Genomic DNA, 20,976 nt, shown 5'->3' with positions numbered 1-20,976 from the left:
TCATAGACTGTATGTAAAGACGGACGACATGACTGCTCCCCATAAATGAGGCCAAAGAGTTTTAATCGCCCCCTGCTGGCTGCACACCAGGTCCTAAATCCTGCCTCCTCCATGTTAATTGATGAGTCATGGATCAAGCTAAAAAGGTCAAAGTACATGTCAAATACTTTTTTCTCAAAGATTGTTTTTGTTATTTTAGATACTTGTTATCACACTGATGTTCAAGTGCTCATTCTTCCAGTAAGTTTGGGTTGAATTTATTTGATGCCATGAACAGGAGGTGATTGACAACCTTTCATTATCCCTCATGTTGTCTCATTTCCTCATGTGTTTCACTTGTGTCGAGTGAGTTTGTCACAGTTTGTCTGTTCAGGTTTGGTTTTCGTGTCTTTGTTAGGCTTTGTCACTTTACGTATTATATACAGAATGAATTGGACTTTACAAACATATCTTCTTGGTTAGTCAGATTAGATTTCTGGGGTTGTAAAATATCATCTCAATAATATAAATAGGTTTGTATCTGTAAAGGTGGACACTGCTCGACCCAAACATTGTCATGTTTTGACTTGTGTGGTATTGAACTAAAACGACTGAACCCTTTTATCAAACAAGTCCTTTTTTACCTCCATGTTATTCTCCCCTGAAATATTTCTGTAATGTTATCTTTACTCCTTTTCTCATGGACCCTCACAGGGAGTCCAGCTACAGATTGAGAACCATGTGGTGGGGTGGGGGGGCTGCCGCTCTCTGGCTCACACTGAGGGGTGGAGGGGTGGGGGGGAACAGTGAACACACACACCCCCTCCCTCCAGGAGGTAATCGGAGCAGACAGCAGTTGGCCAGGCCGGCCTGAGTGACAGGCAACAACAGTCCAAACCAAAAACTCGCACTGTACACTTCCACTGGAGAACAGGGAGAGAAGTCGCAGGAGTTGGATTAACCCAGTGAGGATCTGTTTTTGAAGAGGGGGGGACATGAAACGCTCGGATCTGCTCCTGCTGACATGTTGCCTGTGCAGCCTGGGCACATTGGGAGGTAAGTGACAGGTCGACACAACATAACCAGGTCCTGTAACAGAGCTGTAGCGGTCATGTAACGCTTCAGTATGTAGTATATGGCACATGTTCGCCAGAAACCCATCAGTATGAACCAGTGGAAGCCATCAAAAAAACATATTGCTGGATTATTGTTGTGTAAGAGGAGTGATAGTGACAGTTGGCTCAGCTTAATCCATAGTGTGTTGCAATGCAGGTCAATTCAGTTTTGCATGGCCTCTATACTCCCCCATGTTGCTTTAGTGTGTACAATGGCCTTTTCCCTGCTGCCCCTCTCATACGCTGATTAGCACCACACAGAGAGGGCAGCTGATGATGACGGGAAACGTCGTAAGATCTGCAGGTATTTGGTCGGTCCCAGTCGAGATTTGGAGCAGAGCAACAAAGCAGCATTGCCCCCCCCGGAGCAAAGCTGCTCACATGGCTGAAAATGTCAGGCACCAGATTAAAACAATAAGCATTAGGACACATGCCTCCATCAGGACTTTAAGGTTCCATTGAATTCAATCAAACTTCACACACTCTGAGATATCAGTCCGCTGAATGGGCCTTTTTTCCCCCCTTTAAGATCCATGAATTATTCCCAGTGAAAATGTAATGGGTTCTTCCTTGACTTTAACCACAGTCTTTCACAAAGCTTTGTGGAAAGCTGCTGCGATTACTTCCGCCTCTGAGACTATTTAGGGATAAAAGGGTAAATAAGCAGAGACCAGACTGACAAAGTTACACACAGTGACTCATTAGGTCAACTAAATATAATCAGAGACACCAAAGCCAAACACAACATACACAAACTTCAGAGGAATCAAATTTCTGCTATATGATACTACACTATACTGTACTGAACTGTACTACACTGTGCTATACTATACTACACTGTACTGAACAGAACTTTACTACACTATACTATATCAAACTACACTGTACTGCACTATACGGTACTTTACTCTACTCTATTAGGCTTTACCATATTATACTATGCTATCATGCTTTGCTATACTGTACTATGCTACACTGTACTTTGCTATACTGTACTCCACTTCATTATACTATATTGTACTGGACTATACTATACAACATTATACCACAATGTATTACACTATACTATACATTACTATACTATACTATAGTATGCTGCACTATACTATACTATACTATACTATACTATACTATACTATACTATACTATACTATACTATACTATACTATAAGAAAGTAACTATTGCAGCACATTCAGTAGATCAGAACTGGATGTGTTAAATAAGTTACTTGTTTTGTATTTATCATCTCATGTTACCTTAACCATTCCACGAACTTCAGAGGATTCTATGACTTGTGGTCATTGTGTTGTATTGACAATTTTGAATGAATGTTCATCACTGATCAGTAAATACAAGTGATCAAGTGGGGAAAACGGCTGCGATCCCATTAAAGTGCCTTTTCTGGAGGTTTCATAAATTCCTCCCCTGTCCTTTATCAGAGCGACAACAGAAAACCAAAGCTCACAAACGACCATTCAGATTTCCCTCAGTGCAACACGAGCCTTCAACAATGTCCCACCTCATCGGGTCTCACCGGTCTCCTACTCAAGTTTGACTTATTTACCAAGTCAGGACCAGCCAGGGAGAAGAAAATGCTAATTCTTTTTTTTAGCCTTCCTCAACTGACTCCCACTCCCGCCCGTCAGCAGCCATGCAGCCCCGTGCCTAGCTAATGGGGCTGCCGTGCCGGGTGATCGTTGTCATTTATTCCTGTCAGGTCAGATCGTGCTGGGGCCACGGCGGTGCCAAACGTGATGAATGCAGCGTCGCCGGAGCTGCTGATTATAAATGCCTCTAACCTTCCAGCACCAAGCAGGAGATGGCTGCGAATAAAACAGGAGCTTTTTGCATAAAAATGGAGTAGAAGTACAACTTTGCAGCGATTCCTGTCACTGCTAACAGGCGAGGACACAGATTGACAGTATGCAGGCATAAAGGTTGTGTTCAGAATGGTAACAATAATAAATACACACTTAAGGAGGTGGAACAGGTACACTAAGGACATTAAGGCAGAAAAACAACTTGACTAGCTTCAGGGAAATTCTGAAGCTAAAGATCTGATTATCCACTGTTACCAAATCAAACTGATGAGTCAGCTTGATGCCTGAGGTCGTAACCCAAACCTTTTTCCATGTGTCGTCCAGGCGCCGCGGAGATGGAGCAGGTTCTGATGAAGAAGATCTTCACCAACTACAACCTCATGGTCCGGCCAGCCCCCACCCCGGAATATAGGGTGGTGGTCCGCGTGGGTATGGTCCTGTCCTCCTTCGTTGGGCTGGTGAGCGACAGAAATCTCAAAATGTCTCAAACCCTAACCAAAATACAACCGGATTAAACTAAACAGAGGGGACATGTTTGTGTGAGAGGCTCTTTAATTCAGAAAAACGAGCAGAATTAATTTTTTTAAATGTTTAAATCTCATTAATTCAGAAAAACAGGGCTGTATTTCTGAATTAATGAGATAATTAAGCCGTTAATTCAGAAAAACAAGCTGATTTTTTTTTTCTCTAGTAAATACAACACGCTACCGTACTCATGCTTTATCTATGTTATATTTCCAGACTGTGTGTGGCACTCAGAGTCCTGCAGCAGGTCTTTACTTGCTGTGGCTTATGTACTGCAGGTCACTTATACAGTTTCAGAAAGAAAAGCTGCAACCAGCATCACCACAGGCCAAGCAAACAGCCCAGTCCACACAAGCACTGCACTAGTAATAGAAAATGCTGGTTAATTATCGGTCCTCTTCAAAAATGGGATTTTTTGAAGGGTTTCCTGTTCCAGTAGAAGCACAGAATCTCCCGGGCGTCTGTTTCCCACCCTGCTCTCTTACTCCCTTCACATTTCACTGGGCTCAGCCAGAAAATGTAGTTTTGCCTCTGAAGTAAATCAGTGCTTAAAACTCAGAATCGGATTGACACAGACTAACGCGTCTCTATGAGGGTTGAGCTCCCCACGCTGAGGACCACCATCCTTGTAGTCACGCACGACGGGACCTGCAAATGTTTTTTAAAACATCTGAGCAATATGGGGCTAGATTCAGTGCTTGCTGGCCTGCTGAGTCCGATAGCACGTAGAGTCATGCTCCTGATGGGAAGATCTGTATTTCCGTTCATCCATGCTTGGGAAATGTGTGTTAGCAAAAGTGTTTCTGCCTGCGTGGCTCCGTAAGAAGGTAAAACGCGAGTATGAAATCCAGCAGACCCACACTGTGCGTGCACACCGTGTCACATTAACATACTCAAGGTCACTCTCACCCTGGGGAGGAAGTCACGTGGGGTCCCTAAGTTGTCTTGAAAACGGACCCACTTTGACGCTCGGTCCCCGTCCGCCCGGAACCCGTCAGCTGGATAACCGCTGCGATATTATTATTAACATTCGCCCAGAGGGAAATTCACACAGTTACAGGAAGTATCAGTGGGCAATAGGCCGGTGATGAGATATGGTGTTTGTGTGTGTGTGTGTGTGTGTGTGTGTGTGTGTGTGTGTGTGTGTGTGTGTGTGTGTGTGTGTGTGGTGTGGTATGAGTCGTCGTCTCTTGGCCCCCGACCCCCCCTCTCTCCCAGCCCCTGTCCCAGCTGTCTCCCTGACATTCCTCCCAGCGTTTTAAATAGCAGCCCCGGTCTCCTTCGAGCTGGACGGACAATCACCAGCCAGTGTCTCTGCTCTCAGCTGTCCTACCTGCGTGTGCATCGTAACCCGCCATGTGCAGGGTGATCTCCACCGGCCGAACCTGCTCACATGCAGTATGGACACAAAGGGACATGCCAAAGAACACATGAAAAATATTCTCAATATATTATATATTTCAGCTTAATTTTGTATACCGCTTTTAAACGTAGGCAACAAGCAACAGAAGCAACATTTAATCCAGCTAGTGCATTGTAAGTGGCTCAAATCCAAAGTCTTGAACCTGAAATATCTTCCCAGTTAAAGGTTCAGTGTGTAGAATTAAGTGACATCTAGTGGTGAAGCTGCATGTTGCAGTTGAATCCCCCTCCCCTTCCAAACATGAAAGAGAACCTGTGGAAACCTTCAGCTGTCATAAAAAACTTAAAAGGTTTGTTTTGTCTTGGCTACTGTAAAAAACAAGGGGGCCTCCGTAGAGAGGAACCGCTCCTGATGTAAATATAAAGTATGTAGATATAAAGGGTTAGGGTTACAAAAACAATTCATGCAATTTAGATTATTTTATATTCAATTTCTGCCAATACTTTTGTGTGACAGTTTTGCCGTTCGGGTTCACCATGGCCACACTGCTTGGAAGATACCAAAGTGTTTTATGAGACCCGAACGCACAATGAATTCAGTAACAGCTTCAGGTGCCTGCTATAATTTTTACAGACACTTGTAGCTGCCACTGAATTTATTGTAATGAGAACTGTGCTGTAAGGAAGGTTATTAAATTCACCTCAGAATAAATGAGATAATGTTCGGTTTTCACAAGGAAAATATTCTGCTGCTTTATTCTGAACTAAGAAAGTGATCATTTCAATTCAGGAAAAAAAGAGCAGATTTATTTCTGTGGTGCTAGAAAAAGAAGCTTTGATAACACAGATACTTGTACTTTCCCTCCAGAATATGAAGAATGAAGAAATGAGCACGGTTGTTGTCATGGACCTGGTAAGTCTGTTCACATCAGCTCCGCCCTCCCAGACCTTGTTGCACCTTTGACTACCAAGTGAAGTTTGCTTTGGCCATCTTGCACAACAACAAACGGTCTATGAGCGAGAACACAGGCTCGTTGCTGCGTGATGGGGGGGGGAAGCCCTCCACTTCATTAACACTGAACAACCGCCTGCTATTTCTCATCATTTTGACCAACTCAACCGTGACTCCAGCACCAGTGGAAATAAATGTATTAACATCAGACCTGACTCCGTGTGCAGCCCAGTGCCCATACACCACACAAACAAGCAGGGTAGAGTAGCCATAACAACATGGATCAAATGTAAAGTTAAACATTAGGCAAATTACATTTTGTTTTGGTTAGATGAATGCAAAGGGAAATCCCTGCATTTATAAATAATATTTTGTATTCATTTTCCAAACAGGAATGGACAGATCATCGGTTGTCCTGGAAACCCAAGGAGTATGATGGGATTGAGGTGTTGCGTATCCCCGCTGCCAAGGTTTGGCTGCCTGACATCGTCCTCATCAACAAGTAAGAAATCACACTGACGTTCATCAATATGAACTCAGAAACTATTTGTTTAATCTCCTCTGTTTTTTAAATGTTTCTTTTTTAAATGTAGGATGTTAAGACGTAGGATAGGGTCATTGTGAAGAAACAAATCTCAGATATCGAGAATAAATTTGTAATATCGTGAGAATAATATAAGATTATGAGAATAAAGTTATAATATTACGAGAATAAAGTGGTACGATTATGACAATAAAGTCATAATTTAATGCGAAAAAGTCGTGATAGTACTAAAGACTCATAGATTAATGAGAAAAGGTTGCAATATTATGAGAATAAAGTCAGAATTCAATAATTAGATATAAAAACTAAAAATGGGAAGGGAAAAGTGTTTTTCTCCCTCCCATACATTTTAATGTTCCTGTTCCATTTTGATACATTTTGTATTAGGATATTATTCATAATTATATAAATAAAAAACAACATGTGCGGAATATATTTTCCCCTTTTCCTTCCACTGACTCTGAGTTAAGGTCGTTTCTGTTCATGAGTCAGTAAAGATGTATTTGCTGCTTGTTCCACTGCTCCTGATACACAGAGATCCATCCGTGTTCGTCCGCTTTAATTCTCGCCTCTCGATCACTTACACCTCTACTCAAGGTCGTAATCACTTCTTAGGACTATTTATTGTTTTGGTTGTGAGAGGAGGTGACGTGGGAGACACGGTTGCACTGTGTTGTAAAAGCGTAGTGAAGCTTTTAACGGCCCATCACCCCCGACATCCACCGGTCACAGCTACGTCAGCACTTTTCTCCACGACCCCACTTTACATTCTGCTGTATTTTACCAGAACGGCTTGTAGCGATGGAGCCCGAACACCACACTGGTCCAGTAATGGAAAGACTACACATATATCACACCTTTAAATAAATATGTAGACACTTAAAATCCTTTTTTTCTTCTGATGCTCAGCTTCTTCAGCTCAGGAGGCACAAACACAGACTTACACAAATGCAAACATGGCTATACCCTTGTGTGTGTGTGTGTGTGTGTGTGTGTGTGTGTGTGTGTGTGTGTGTGTGTGTGTGTGTGTGTGTGTGTGTGTGTGTGTGTGTGTGTGTGTGTGTGTGTGTGTGTGTGTGTGTGTGGGTGTGAGAGTTTGTCACTGAAGCAGCAGCAGCAGCCCCCTTCACAGGCACGAGGGTTTCAGGAGGGCCCTACATGAAGGACACATGAAGCCTCTCTCTGTTAAATCATCCGGAGCCATAAAAGCCAAACACAACATCCCGACAGACGACTAAATCTGTGTCTAATTGACTCTGTGTCTTTGTTGTGCATCGTGCTGTGAGCGAAAACAGCTTTGTGTGCAGTGGCGCTGCACTCCGAGGCGTCAGGTGAAATGGATGGAGTTCTTCCCTTTTTTTTATCCGCGTCAATTAAAATGTTTTAGTGGGGGTCTCTCAGAACGGGACTGCAGCCAAATGTTGATGTCCTCTTAGGTAAAACTCTGCTTCATCGTGCAGGACAAAGAGACGGGGGAAAGTAGGAGGAAGTGGGACGACATTAAAACGAAGGCCTCGGGGGCTGGATGCTGCTGTTACATGATGGAGTTTGCAGGACGCTACATTAACATGCCAATGATTACAAAGACCAGTGCATCCTTTGTTACACTTGTGCCTTGTGTTGGACCTGACATCTGAACCCAGCCTGTAAAAGTTAAAGGAGGTCAGGGTTACACCTCTAACCCTGTTTACTGTGACAAACACGTCAAAACCAACCTCTATGACAAACTGCAAAATGACTGGTTTAACTGGTTTTCTGGCCAACATACTGACAGAATGGCATTGCTCAAACACGTCTCCACTTCCTCCAACTATCCAGAAACGAAGCCAAAATATCCCAGGTGCCGCCATTTTACAGATTTGTAGCTGTCAATCATGATGTTTCACCTGTTTTTATAGCATCCGATCGCCAATTAAAACCTAATTTACTGTAAAGTTGATCACTGGAAATACACCAGTTTACCAAGTTTTTGCCCCTCTATGCCACAAGGGGGGGTATGACCTAGAGTGAGCACTTCTGGTAAGGGTCAACAAAGGTCGCTTTCCAGATAAAAGCAGTCTGGACAATGTGATCGGCTCACAAGTTGTTGCCACTTCATGCCACAGGGGGGAGTTTCCCCTAAAGTGAGCACTTCAGTCAGTCAACGAAATACTAGACACCACAATTTATCACATTTAGGATCCAGCATAAGATTCCTATGAGGCGATGGTGCTGCTGGTGACCACTGAGTCAGCGTTTCTCGTGAAATATAATTAACTCCACCGAGGAGATTATTTGTTTGTCAGCGTTTGTTTGTTTGCTTGCAGGATTACGCATTAAATGTCTTGGAAAATCCGTAAAACATACATTTTACCATATCCGTAAAATGGATATGGTAAAATATCCGTAAAGCATACATTCTCAGGATATGTTAGCACAAACACGATAATCATATATTGCAATCAAATGCCTGAGGTAACTTATTGTGCTCATTCCGAGTTCAGCAGTCTTATTGCCTGTGGGAAGAAGCTGTTGAAGACTCTTTTTGCTTGTATGGAGCAACATCTCCTGCCAGACGGCTACTTCTTCCTGTTCCTTTGATGCAACATTGATGACTGTCCATGTGCTGCACTTGTTGTACACGTGTAGCTCGAGTGAGGTCGAGAAAGGGAGCGGCAATCTCATGTAGCGCAGAACACAAGTGGTGACGCTGCTCTGATTTCAGTGTGTGTGAAGATACATACACAAAACAAATCGATTCATTTTACTATAACTTCACAGTAATGACGGCGTGTTTCATGTGGCCTTGAAAGTCCACGTCCAGGCTTACAGTAACGGCAGAGTAACCTGGACCCCCCCTGCACTGTACTGCAGCTCCTGTGGAGTTAAGGTGAACATCAACACACACACACACACACACACACACACACACACACACACACACACACACACACACACACACACACACCCTGGTTTTCATTCAATTCCTCTTAAGATCGTTCCCCTGCTGTGTCTCCACTCACGTCCACGTCTGTCCCTCCAGGTGACATTGTTCCCTTTCGACTGGCAGAACTGCACCATGCAGTTCCGCTCTTACACGTACGACTCGACGGAGATCGACCTGCAGTACGCGCTAGACTCAAAGGGCAAAGAGATACGGGAGATCCTCCTGGACGATGGCTACACCGGTGAGAAGATGGATGGAAGGATGGATGGCGGAATAAAGGGAATAGTGAGCTCTGTTAAATAAAGGGAAAGGTGTGATGACACACTGACAACATTTCTGAATTAAAGAATAAATTCAACTTTCCGTAGATTACAGTAAAAAAATATGAAGAGTAGTCATATTTGTATGCACAGTAAACGACTGTAAACGGCTGAATCAGTTCTTCCATGTTCTTAATTTTCTTTATTCTGTATTTTTTATTCTATATTTCCTCTTGATTTTGATTGATATCATTCACCAGAGTGTTTCTCCTCACTGTGTGCCCCCTGTGGTATGCAGATGTGTTGCTTTGTCCAGTAAAAGTGATGGTTTTGAAATGTTCCCCCCAGAGGGCGGCGAGTGGCACATCAAGCACAAGCCGGCGAGGAAGGTGGTGAGTGACGACATGTACGAGGACATGGTCTTCTACCTGATCATCGAGAGGAAGCCTCTGTACTACGTCCTGAACATCATCCTCCCCTGCATCCTCATCACCATCATCGCCATCTTTAACTTCTACCTGCCACCTGACGCAGGTACGACGACACAAGCCGCTTTGTTAAGAGCCTGAGGTAAAGGCGACTGTGTCAGCGTCGCTATGGCGAGCAGGACAGTTATTCCACTGTTTTACTGCTTTCCTAACTGTGCCTGTGTGGTCTGTTTAAATTGGGCAGTCACACACTCGCGCAATCGCTGGAACAGAAGGGATTTCATTTCAGATTAGATAGTCGCTTCCTGGCGCTCAGCTGAATCGATAACCTGGAAAATGAAAACGGTAGAAATCAGCCCACCAACTACTGAGAGTAATCAGCTCGACACTCTGCCCTGCTCGCTGTACCTCCTTGCTTTCAATGTGCTTTCTCCAACAGGCTGGTTTACATTGATTCATCAGGTCATCAGTCTATTTGTGCACCTCCCATGGTAGTGCAGGTAGTAACATGGATATGTGCCCTTATGTTGGCCCGAGTGAATCAGATTTAAATGTGTCCACAGAGTTATGCATATTGCAGAGAGGCTCTAGTAATAAATGACTGGAAAACCTGCAAGAAAACGATTTAAAGAGGCAGTGAGTGTCCGAGTGAGAGCCTCTGGAGTGTCTGCAGACTTTCTCCATCTGGCCCCCTCGTATAAAGTCCGCAGAAACTCCAGAGAAGCTGATGAGCAAACAGCGGGAGAGCCGGGTGGGGGGTGGGGGGGCTCTAACACCCGACAGACGCAAAAAATGAAAAGAAAAGAAATCTCTCAGGATGAAAAAGCCGAGTCACACATGTAGAAGACACCGACAAAGATATCGGGAGAGTTTGTGGTGATAAGAGCCGACGCCTGTGTCCCGTGATCTAAGAATTTATACTTCCTCCTCACTGAGTAAATGTGTATGTTTTAGAGATGGTATTATGAAATGCAAAAAATCTCTAAAGCTTCACAGTCACTGGATTTCTGTGTAGTTCACATTACACGACTGTTTGGTGACGGAGGTCAACGCGCTAAACAATCTTTCACCAGGAGAAAACCGCCGACTGGTCCCCGAACTACATTCAGTCACAAAAACACAGGCGAGAAGAGAAGCTGACTGATCCTCCCGCTCTGCTGTGTCATCCTGCTACAGAATGACACATCACGCTGGAGGAGGTGAAACGCCTCAGTGGACGTCAGTTGTGAAGAATTGAGAGCGGCACCTCTTTATGTCCAAACCTGCCCGAGCCGGAGAGAAAAACGAACCGAGCTCGATCCAAACCCGACAGACATTCTGCTTTTCCAATGCAGTCCAATGCAGTGAATAGAAGCTGCAGTGAGTTTGTGTCACTCTGTCCCTCATACGCATGGCGATCGCCTGATTTCCCTGATCACGGTGTAAAAAATCTGTGGGGAACCTCACCACGACTTCCTGCCTGCTTACCAAACTCATAAACTAGGTTAAAGACTGTGTTGGAACTCTCCTCGTGTCGGCCTCATTCGGGTCGTCATCAGTTATCAGCCTTGACACAACCGCCTCTGTTCCAAATCCTCCTGTCTTCTTCTTTCGGCCCAGTTGTTCTCTCCTTTATATCTAAAGCCATTTGCTGTTGTTTCTGCAGCGTTTGACTCGGTCGTGATTTCTCCTTGGAAGGAGAAACACATCATCCCATTCTCCTCCGATATTCTCGGGTTGGGTTCAGCAGCGAATCCCTTATATCCCTCTCCCACCAGGGAAAATCACAACATGCCACATTGTCCAAAGAAAGAGGTGGTTGTCATTTTTCTCCCTTACTGGGACCATGTCTTCCTTTGGCTGTGGGTGGCCGGTGTCCCTGCAAAGTCTTCTCCAGCCTCTGTGCTTTAATTCTCCCCATCTTTTCAGGTTTCTGCTTGTGGGACAGCTCAAGGTCTGCTCCCCTGCACAATCTGCAGACATGTGTGCCCGATCATAAAGAATGATCCTCATCCCTGATACACAGACAAGTCAAGGACATTTAAGTAGTAATAATCCAATAGGTTTTTTTTTTGGCTGCTGATCAATAATTTTATGCGTTGCACTTTCTTGGATTAAGTTGTCAGCGGAGGAAGAATTCGGACATGTTGAACTTTGTGCTTTTTCCGCCAGAGGAATTTTTCATTGCATGGGCCAGATGCTGCTAAAATACTATCTCACCCACACAGGGGGAAAACAAACTTTGTCCGGGTGAAACTCTCCTCAACTCCAGATGTTTTTTTTGTCCTCACCAGGTGAAAAGATGGGTCTGTCCATCAACGTGCTGCTGACCCTCACCGTCTTCCTGCTGCTGCTGGCTGATAAGATCCCCGAGACGTCCCTGGGCGTCCCCATCATCGTCAACTACATCATGTTCACCATGATCCTCGTCACCTTCTCCGTCATCCTTGGTGTGGTCGTCCTCAACCTGCATCACCGCTCCCCCAACACCCATATGATGCCCATGTGGGTCCGTAAGGTGAGGCCCTATATCACAGAGGCCAGGTGGATCCACTTGGTTGGATTCTATGTGTGTGTGTTGGGTTCATGGTGTGTTATGATGACATAATGATGGCATACAGGATGATTAAGTATATCTTGACTAAAGACTAATTTATGCTGCCTTTACGTACAAAAATAAATAACTCCGCAATCGCAGTGTGAAGCTGTGGTATCGACCTCCTGTTGAGCGCGACCAATCACGTTTCATCAAGTTTTATAGCATCAGATAATTAATCAAAACCAAACTTGCCATAAAAATGAACAGGTAACACAATAAGTCAGTGTGATGAAACATCTTTGAGAAATTATTTATTTGATGTGCATTGTGACTTTTTATTTTGATCCATGTCCGACCCATTAACATGTACGAGTTGGGGTGTATGGCCTATACAGCAGCCTGCCACAAGGGGGCGATAAAGATGTGTTGGCTTCGGTTTTGGGTAGCTGTAACGTCCTCCATTCTTTTGTCCAGTCTATTGAACTGTGGTGTCATTGACGTTAATTGTGGGCCTTGAACAATTAACATATTGCTTATTTTCACTGTTAAATCGGTAATGGATGTATTAGTAGTTCAGGTTTCGGGCAGTCCACTGAATGAAGTCCACACAGTCCCGAACGCCCTGAACGTCATGTTGCACCATTAACCTCCATCAGCGGCTGCCGCCCTCGCTGCACATTATCTGAAGCTAATTACAGCAGCTCTACACTTTGCTCCGGGTTCTGCAACGTTCGCTGCGACAAGGCTCTGACACATACGGCTGATTCACACAGGTTCAATGTCTTAACTGAACCGAGGGGGGGGGGGGGGTCAGTGCTGGATTGACGGTGACAGGAGCATTATAAGTTCAGCCTCTTATCGCTGCTACTCTCCAGATGTTCAGCGTCCGCGTGGGAAGGAAAGATTTGTGCACAGAACGTGAGAGTCCATTTGGCGCTTATTAGACCCCCCCCCCCGTGATGTCCTCAAGGTTGGAAGGGGGGGGGGGGGATGCTGTGCTTAGTACAGGAAACTCCTCTAGTACAACCACCTCCACACTGGGGGTGGTTGATGGGATCTAGCCAGTATTAAGTATCTGAATGAATGCAGGTCCACGTTAAAATCCGTATTTAAACATGATTTCATAAAGAGACTATTGGGCCTTGACTCAGTGCCATTCTAGTTACTTCTCAATTAAAGAAAAATCACTATACAAGCCACATTTCATTTTTTAGGCCTCTTGCTACATTCCCTATTGCAGCTACAGCGTGTTCCCTGCCAGCGGGATATTATTGATATCTATGTGTCAATACAGGCAAGCCAAGAGTTATTTCAAGAGATGGATATCAAAGCACTTCAAAGTGCAGATAAAGAAGCCATTTTACAGCATCGTGATATTGATCAAGTCTGATATTTGGCCCAGTTTTATCTTCAAGTCCTGTGAAATCCTTTTGAACGTCTGACATCCAAGGATTTCCAGCTGATGGTTTCATAAAGACAAAATCGGAGGGTTTAAGAAACATTCATTTCAGCTTTAATCACGCACATCTCAGAGTACAACTCTCGTCCTTCACTGAGGAGCTCCACTGGAGCGTCCGGAGTTTAGGATCTTTGCTCAAGGACACCTTGAGAGTAGACGTTGAGGAATTGGAGAGCGTTTCCCATTTGGTTTCCCCGCCCACATCATTCAGCAGCAACTGTTCTCAAAGGTTATCTCGCTGCTAAATTCCACATTTTGAGTCATTTCTCACCCTTAATAGGCAAATATGAGGCGAGTACATCTCAGCTTTCCCATAAATCATGAAACGAGGAGCCAAACAAATGGATTTTTAATACCAGGAGAGGCGATGGATTTGGGAGGTCGGTGCGAGCCAACAAGCTATCGACTGAGAGCGGAAAGTACAGTTAAATAACCTTCTGTTTACTAATGTGGTTTATTGGTAAGGAAACACAATACAGTGCGTTTGATGGGTATTTGTTTTGTCCTTTTTTTTGCATAATAGCAGGAAGACATGCTGAAGAAAGACTGTCTGAACTGTAAATTGTGGATGTAACTCCTTTGCCCTCCTCCTAGATCTTCATCCACATGCTTCCTCCTTACCTTCGCATGCTGCGGCCCAAAGTGGAGACCCCCCTGTTCCTGGAGAACCTGCCCCGCCGAGAGAAACCCAAGATCGCCATCAGCAAAGTGGCCGATGAATACTTCATCCGCAAACCAGACTCGTCCATCTTGTTCCCTAAGCCCCACAGGTGAGACCAGGCGTCCTCAAGGTGAACGCATTTGTGCTTGTGCATGTGAGTGTGCATGTTAGCCCCAATAATTGAATGCCTGCAGATGTGTTCGGATGATAGAATTTTTTTTTTGCCTCGTGTGTGATTTTATGGTTATGCAGTACAGACTGTGCTGACGTTAGCTCAGCCTCTGACAGATCTCAGAGCTGACACTTGTTTCTATATTGACTTTAATGGCACAAAAATGTTCAGGGAAATCTCCCCTGATGTGTATATATATTTGTGTGTGTGTGTGTGTGTGCACATATGTGTGTATGTTTACATGTGCGTGTGTAACTAACACTAGCCTCCTACTGTGTTTTGCGTGTCGATGGTGTTCCCATGATAATATTTTATCCATATCTGAAAGGAATAACAAGTGATTAAAAACACATTCAAAGTAAACTGCCAATGTGTTTCCATAGATAGCACTTTAAAGTGAAACACGTTAGTTAATCTTTCATGTCCTGTGTTTAGTATTCATCGAATTTCATGTATAAGTCCGTGTAGCAGGTTATCTTTGAAGTCAGCTGCCCGGGCACCTTCTGTTTTTCCCACAGCTTGCATTTTTCAGAGCAGTTGCCTCAAATATGGAGAGACGGAATTGTTGCTGTGCATTTACTCCCCTTTTCCTCCCGTGCCTGTATCTCACTTCTAATCTGCCGCAGAATGAGGAGCTGAGGCGATGTGCTCAGGCATCCGAGCAAACACACTCAGGCGCATTCCTAAAAGTCACAGTCGAACATTACGCGCCCTGTATGTAAACATCACAGTGTCACTTTTTATGAGCTCCCAGTAAAAGCTGCAGTTGCAAGCCAAGAGCTGATCAGCGAACAAGTCATATGAGACATAAAAGCCGGGGGTTCACTTTCTGACCTTTGGTGTTAAATTCAGAGACTGTACATTAAGATGGCCCCCAAAGTGGAGCCAATGTTCCTCGATCGTCCCCTAGTGGCTGCCAGCGGTACGGGCCACAAATCCTGCCTCCTTCATGTTAGCGGATGGGACATGGATCCAACTAGAAAGACTAACTGATGTTCAAAGGCTCATTTCTGCCTCTACATTTGGATTTGATTCATTATTCGTTGCTCTTAATATGGACTGAAACATCATGGTTTCACATCCCGATTGTAAAATAATGTAATCGGCGCAAGATGGCAACTTTCGTATCCAGAATATTTTGGCTTCATTTCTGAACAGTAGGAGGAAATGGAGAGTTGTCAGCCATCTTTTTATACAGTCTATGAACATCATGCATGAACAGGACTATACAGAGTAGAGGTATTTTTGCTTGGGTGCATAGAAAAGGGGGTATTTGGACCTTAGTTCCCAAACACCCCCAGTGAAACCCAGACTGATGAGTTTCATTAAAGGTTTTACAGAGCGCTGTCCCTGAGGCTGTTGAGTAAGGAGCTGGATCTGTGAGCAGCTGGATGTCGGCCAGCGCTGGCACACAAATTGGTGACAAACTGTCCCATCAGTCTAACTGCGGTCTCCAATGCGCTGGACACAAGGAAACAGATGACCTTGGCATACAGGTAGACTCTGGCCCTCGCAGGAAGTCATCTACATCTTCGACGAGCCATGCCTCCCCCACCGCTCTATTGATACACCGCCAAAAAAAATCTCCCCACCTCTCCATCCGTCACCTCCTGCGAGAACTGAAGTACGTCCAGGGGGGGGGGAGGACGGGAGGCAGCAGAGAATCGTTGCTAAAATAATAATGACCTGCGCAAATCAACTCTGACACAATAGAGCGGGACGCTGTGTGTCCAGGTGAAAGAACGGGTGACGGAGGAAGGGGAGGGGGAGGGCCTCTATTAGAGCAGTGTGATGAGACAGCAGTATCTCTCCTGAGTCCACACACACACACACACACACACATACACACACACACCTCCTTAATTGGGTTTAGTGCATGTCTTGGCACCAGACGCAGCCAGTTTTAGTTGAATTAGTCTCCTGAACAGTCATTTACTTCTCGCTGATGAAGTGCTACTTTGAGCCACGCAGGAGGCCAAAGGGAGGGGGGGTTAAGAGGCCAAATTGTGTCTCTCCCTCACCCCTCTCTCTCTCTTATCTCCTTCTCTCTATATGATGAGGCTCCACCTCTCTCAGGTCGCAGCCTCCTCACCTGCCACACTCGCAGGAGCAGCAGCGATGGCTGCGCTGCATCATAAACCCCCCCAAAGTCCTGCACTGAATACCAAGCAGCCCCCCACCCCTGCCCTGCCTGCAAGGCCCCACTCCGCGATGTCATGCTCTCTTGCAGACATGGTGCCACACTGCCCTCTAGTGTCGAGCTGCCTGACCTGCAATTCCTCTTTCCTTGGCTTCACTTATGTCCCAACTTCTAAAAAGTGCACGTGGACGAGGTGTTTCATACTCCAGGTGTTTCATAAGCACACAGATTGCCGAGTGCAGCTGTTCTGCAAAGAGGATTCACTTACTTTTGCCCAGACGAGGTCAAAAGGACGAACAGCAGGTGCAGTTTTACAAGCTTTGTTAAAGAGTTTTACTGCTCAAAATGCATTTTTCTGTGCACCTGTGACTGTTTGTAGATTGTTATTCATTTTGCATCATACTCTTTTATATCCGTGACCCTCAGTCCTTTCACATGTGGAATTTAGTGACATCACAAAAAATATGTCTGACAATTGTAGCAGACAGGATTTAAAGAGCCACTTTCAGATTTTCTGCACAATAACTGATGAATGCAGTCACCAGGTGGACTATATGAAATAGAAGACTATATGAAATAGAAGGATGTCACAGTAAGAGGCATACATATGAAATATTGTAATTGGTATACATTAAACAAATGTAAGTATTGTGCAGAGGACACGAAATAGTGTCTGCAACAGATATAGTGTCATGTCACAGAGTTCCCAGGTACATTTAGATCCAGGACCACATTATGTCGAACAGATGTGATGGCCCACACCTCAAAGTGAGACTAGAATCATTCTTCCCCTCCTGAGACAATGTCATTTCTCTACCAGACACTTTAGCTGCGGGGTCCCGCTGTCTGAGTCGTGCTGTATCACTGCCTAATGTGAGAGGAGTATTAGACGTCCGTGTATGTCTCTCTTCTGGACGCGGCCAGTGGAAATCCATGTGTCATTGCTCAAGGACATGCTGCACTACTACGCATGGAAATGCAGCAGGGAAAATCAGAGCATAAATCGCTGATGGGAAACGCTTGGAGTTTGGTCAGTCGCTGTGGGTCAAAGCAGAACCACAGGACATTTTTAAACAGGAAATAACACTATATTGAAAAGTTGAAGACATGAGCTGATCTGGCTCACTTTATTTATTAAGGGTTCTTGAGGCTATAGCTTGTCTTGGTTGGATGTGGCCCCCATTTCTATAGATAGATTGAATAGATGGATATGATACAATAGAACAATACAATATGATATGATAGATCCAATAGATAGATAAATATGTATATATAGGCCTATCTATGCTGATATTCATACATATACACAATCCAAAAATAGTCTTCTGTAATTGTACTGCTGCTACACTACAGTATATGTCAACATTTACCATTACAGCTCAGTTGGTTGCTGTGGCTAATGTGTCTGTTGTGGAACTGACTGTTGCAGTGGGGGGTTTTAAGTTTAACCGGGAAGCTCGAGTGTGAGGAGGCAAACAAACGTGGATTTCGATTACATCTGATGTGTGAAAACCCCGCGAGTGACAAAGATAGGAAGCAACTTTCTAACCCAGCCCCAAGCCCCCAGCGACCCCTGGCACCCAATTGTAGCTGACAGTTGGTAACGGAAGGCAACAAGTAAACACAGCAACACGCACACGTTCACACACACACACACACACACACACACACACACACACACACACACACACACACACACACACACACACACACACACACACACACACACACACACACAGGGTTTCTCAGCCAGAACAGCGCAGTCAGCAGATGCAGAGCGGTGACTCCCACGCCGGTACAGCGAGCCCTGGGAGCTCCTCTGACCTTCTCTCTTTTATTCCCCTCTGAATGACGAGAGGAGTGCAGAGGAGACACGGAGCCCGGCCTCCTGCACGCTTCACTACTTTACAGCTTTTAATTAGTGCGGCCTGACGTCTGCTCGCACGTTGCTACATTCCACAGGCCCGTGTGCGTTTGTTCAGCTCAGGTGTTGACACTGCATGTGGACCCGCTCGATTACTCCTGAACCGATGCGATATTTATTGACCATGTGATGTTTTGTGCATTTTGTGGTGTGCAGGTTTCAGCCAGAGGGCATGTGCACGGACATGAGAAAGTTTATCAACGGCCCCAGTAGCTACCTTTCATTACCGGACGAGCTGAAGTCAGCCATAGAAGCCATCACATATATCGCAGAGGCTCTACAGGCTGCGAAAGACTACGAGGCTGTAAGTGTCTTTTCTTGATGTCTCATAACTTTATGTTTCAATAATCTTTGATTTTGCATAACTTTGTTTCTCACTCTGGCCATCATTTCTTTTGTCCCCTTTCTTATGCTTATGTCCGTCCATCCTATCGCCATCTCTACCACCTGACGGCCTTGTCCAGCTGAAGGAGGACTGGCAGTACGTGGCCATGGTGGTGGACCGCATGTTCCTCTGGCTCTTTGTCATCATCACCACCGTGGGAACCTTGGCCATCTTCTCCGACGCCAAATTCAACCACACGCCCACTGACCCTTTTCAAGTCCAACTGAATCACTGAAACGTTTGAGTTACTTCAGCCATCTTCTCCTTGATGTACCGCCTTTTAGAATAAGGGAAATGGGACATTGTTGTATTGCCAGTGATTCTCTCTGTGTAGTTCACCATTGTGCCGCCTGCACCTCACATTGCACCTCACATTGCCTGTTTGCAAAATGACCTCAAAGTGTTTCTCTTGTTCATTTGAATGTAGCATAGACAAAACAGATGAAGCACATATTGACTATATACAATACAACAAAACCAATAGAGGGTAGAAACTTGCCGTGTCTCAAATTGAAAACTTCACTTAGTACATATACGTGTCCACAGTATACTCACTAACATTGTTTGTACAATTTGACTGGTTGTCTCAGATCAAACCATAGAGTGTCCGTAAGGATGTACGACATGACAGCTCCCTAAGTATAGGTCAAAAACCGTGCCTCCTCCATGTTAGTGGATGGGACATGGGTCAAACTATACAATACAACTATACAACTATAAAAATGATGTACCTGATAACATTTTTATGAATTACTCCTAAGCAAAAGGCCTGTTGTCAATGTGCAAGTAGGTGCAATTGAAAGGACATCTTGAGGTTTCTCGGCCGAATAAGCAACCGTGCACAAAAACATGAAAATGTGAGTGCTTGACATTGATCATTTAAACCAGCAAAAACTGCCGTGCACGTCCAGTAGCATCGATTAGCCTGTTGCATGAAATATAACGATACGGAGCCAATGCTAGAAACGCCTGACATGTAGAAAATATTTATCGGATTTACTGGGGAGTTTTTCAGTGTATTACTTTCAGTAGGTCTGAAGAGTGTGGATCCTGCGTTGGATACTCATACATAGTGTTAACACATAAACACCAAGACCAACCAGATGCTATAATGAGCGAGCTGTGTGCCTTTCATTTCCCTGTGTCAGAATGTGCCGGAGCGTGGCACATGCTCCGTGGATATTTTGGCCACTGAAGTAATCCTCTTTGTATTTTCGGCAGCGGTGTGCATGTGTGTGAGTGCGGGGCAGCACGCTAACTCAATTCACCAGTCGCACCGATGGCCTCTGGAATTTCCATCATGCACAAGACCTGTGCCACATGATTCTCTCACATGACACAAACACACGCCTGCCCTTTTAATCTTGTGCTTTCATTTTTTTGTGTGTGTTTCTTTTTTTTTAAATAAAGATCTGAGGGGAGGATATTAAAAGCTCCATCTGTTGTCAGAATTGTTGCCGTGAGAGTTGCGACCCTCGCTCCGTCACCTGCCCGCTCTGCTATTAATAACCGCCCACACACACACACACGGCACCACTTACTGGACATTGCCGCATGGGCTTCCCTGACATTTCCCTGTGTGTAAGTACACTCATGCATACGTGAGGCGTGAGCCCTGTCAGCCGAGGCATCCGAAGACTGTCTGCAGCTCATTGTGGCAACAGCCCTGCAATGTTATAGACCCGGCTGCAGCAGCATCGCCCCAGTGCTGTTGAGAATTACTTTCGTTTCTATCCCCGGCTTATTATCTCACTCTCTGACCTTGCATGAAACTGTAGCATCGAGAAGACGGGGCCGCTCGACAG

At 44.9% G+C, this 20,976-nt stretch overlaps 1 protein-coding gene across 1 annotated transcript; it reads left to right on the top strand.

Moving 5' to 3' along the window:
- Window positions 1–867: 867 nt before the first annotated feature.
- chrnb1 (cholinergic receptor, nicotinic, beta 1 (muscle)) lies at window positions 868–19,452 on the top strand. The gene is made up of 11 exons (XM_034614907.1): window positions 868–1,035; window positions 3,240–3,373; window positions 5,671–5,715; window positions 6,147–6,256; window positions 9,059–9,167; window positions 9,321–9,465; window positions 9,833–10,018; window positions 12,186–12,409; window positions 14,484–14,659; window positions 18,943–19,090; window positions 19,251–19,452. Exons 1-11 carry the CDS (start codon window positions 975–977, stop codon window positions 19,404–19,406), a joined length of 1,494 nt encoding a protein of 497 aa, XP_034470798.1. The 5' UTR covers window positions 868–974; the 3' UTR covers window positions 19,407–19,452.
- The last annotated feature ends 1,524 nt before the right edge of the window (window positions 19,453–20,976 follow it).

Source organism: Hippoglossus hippoglossus, chromosome 18, assembly GCF_009819705.1.
Source record: "Hippoglossus hippoglossus isolate fHipHip1 chromosome 18, fHipHip1.pri, whole genome shotgun sequence".
NCBI lineage: Eukaryota > Metazoa > Chordata > Actinopteri > Pleuronectiformes > Pleuronectidae > Hippoglossus > Hippoglossus hippoglossus.
Note: the sequence above shows the minus strand (reverse complement) of the source record. Positions and strands in the feature narration are given on the sequence as shown.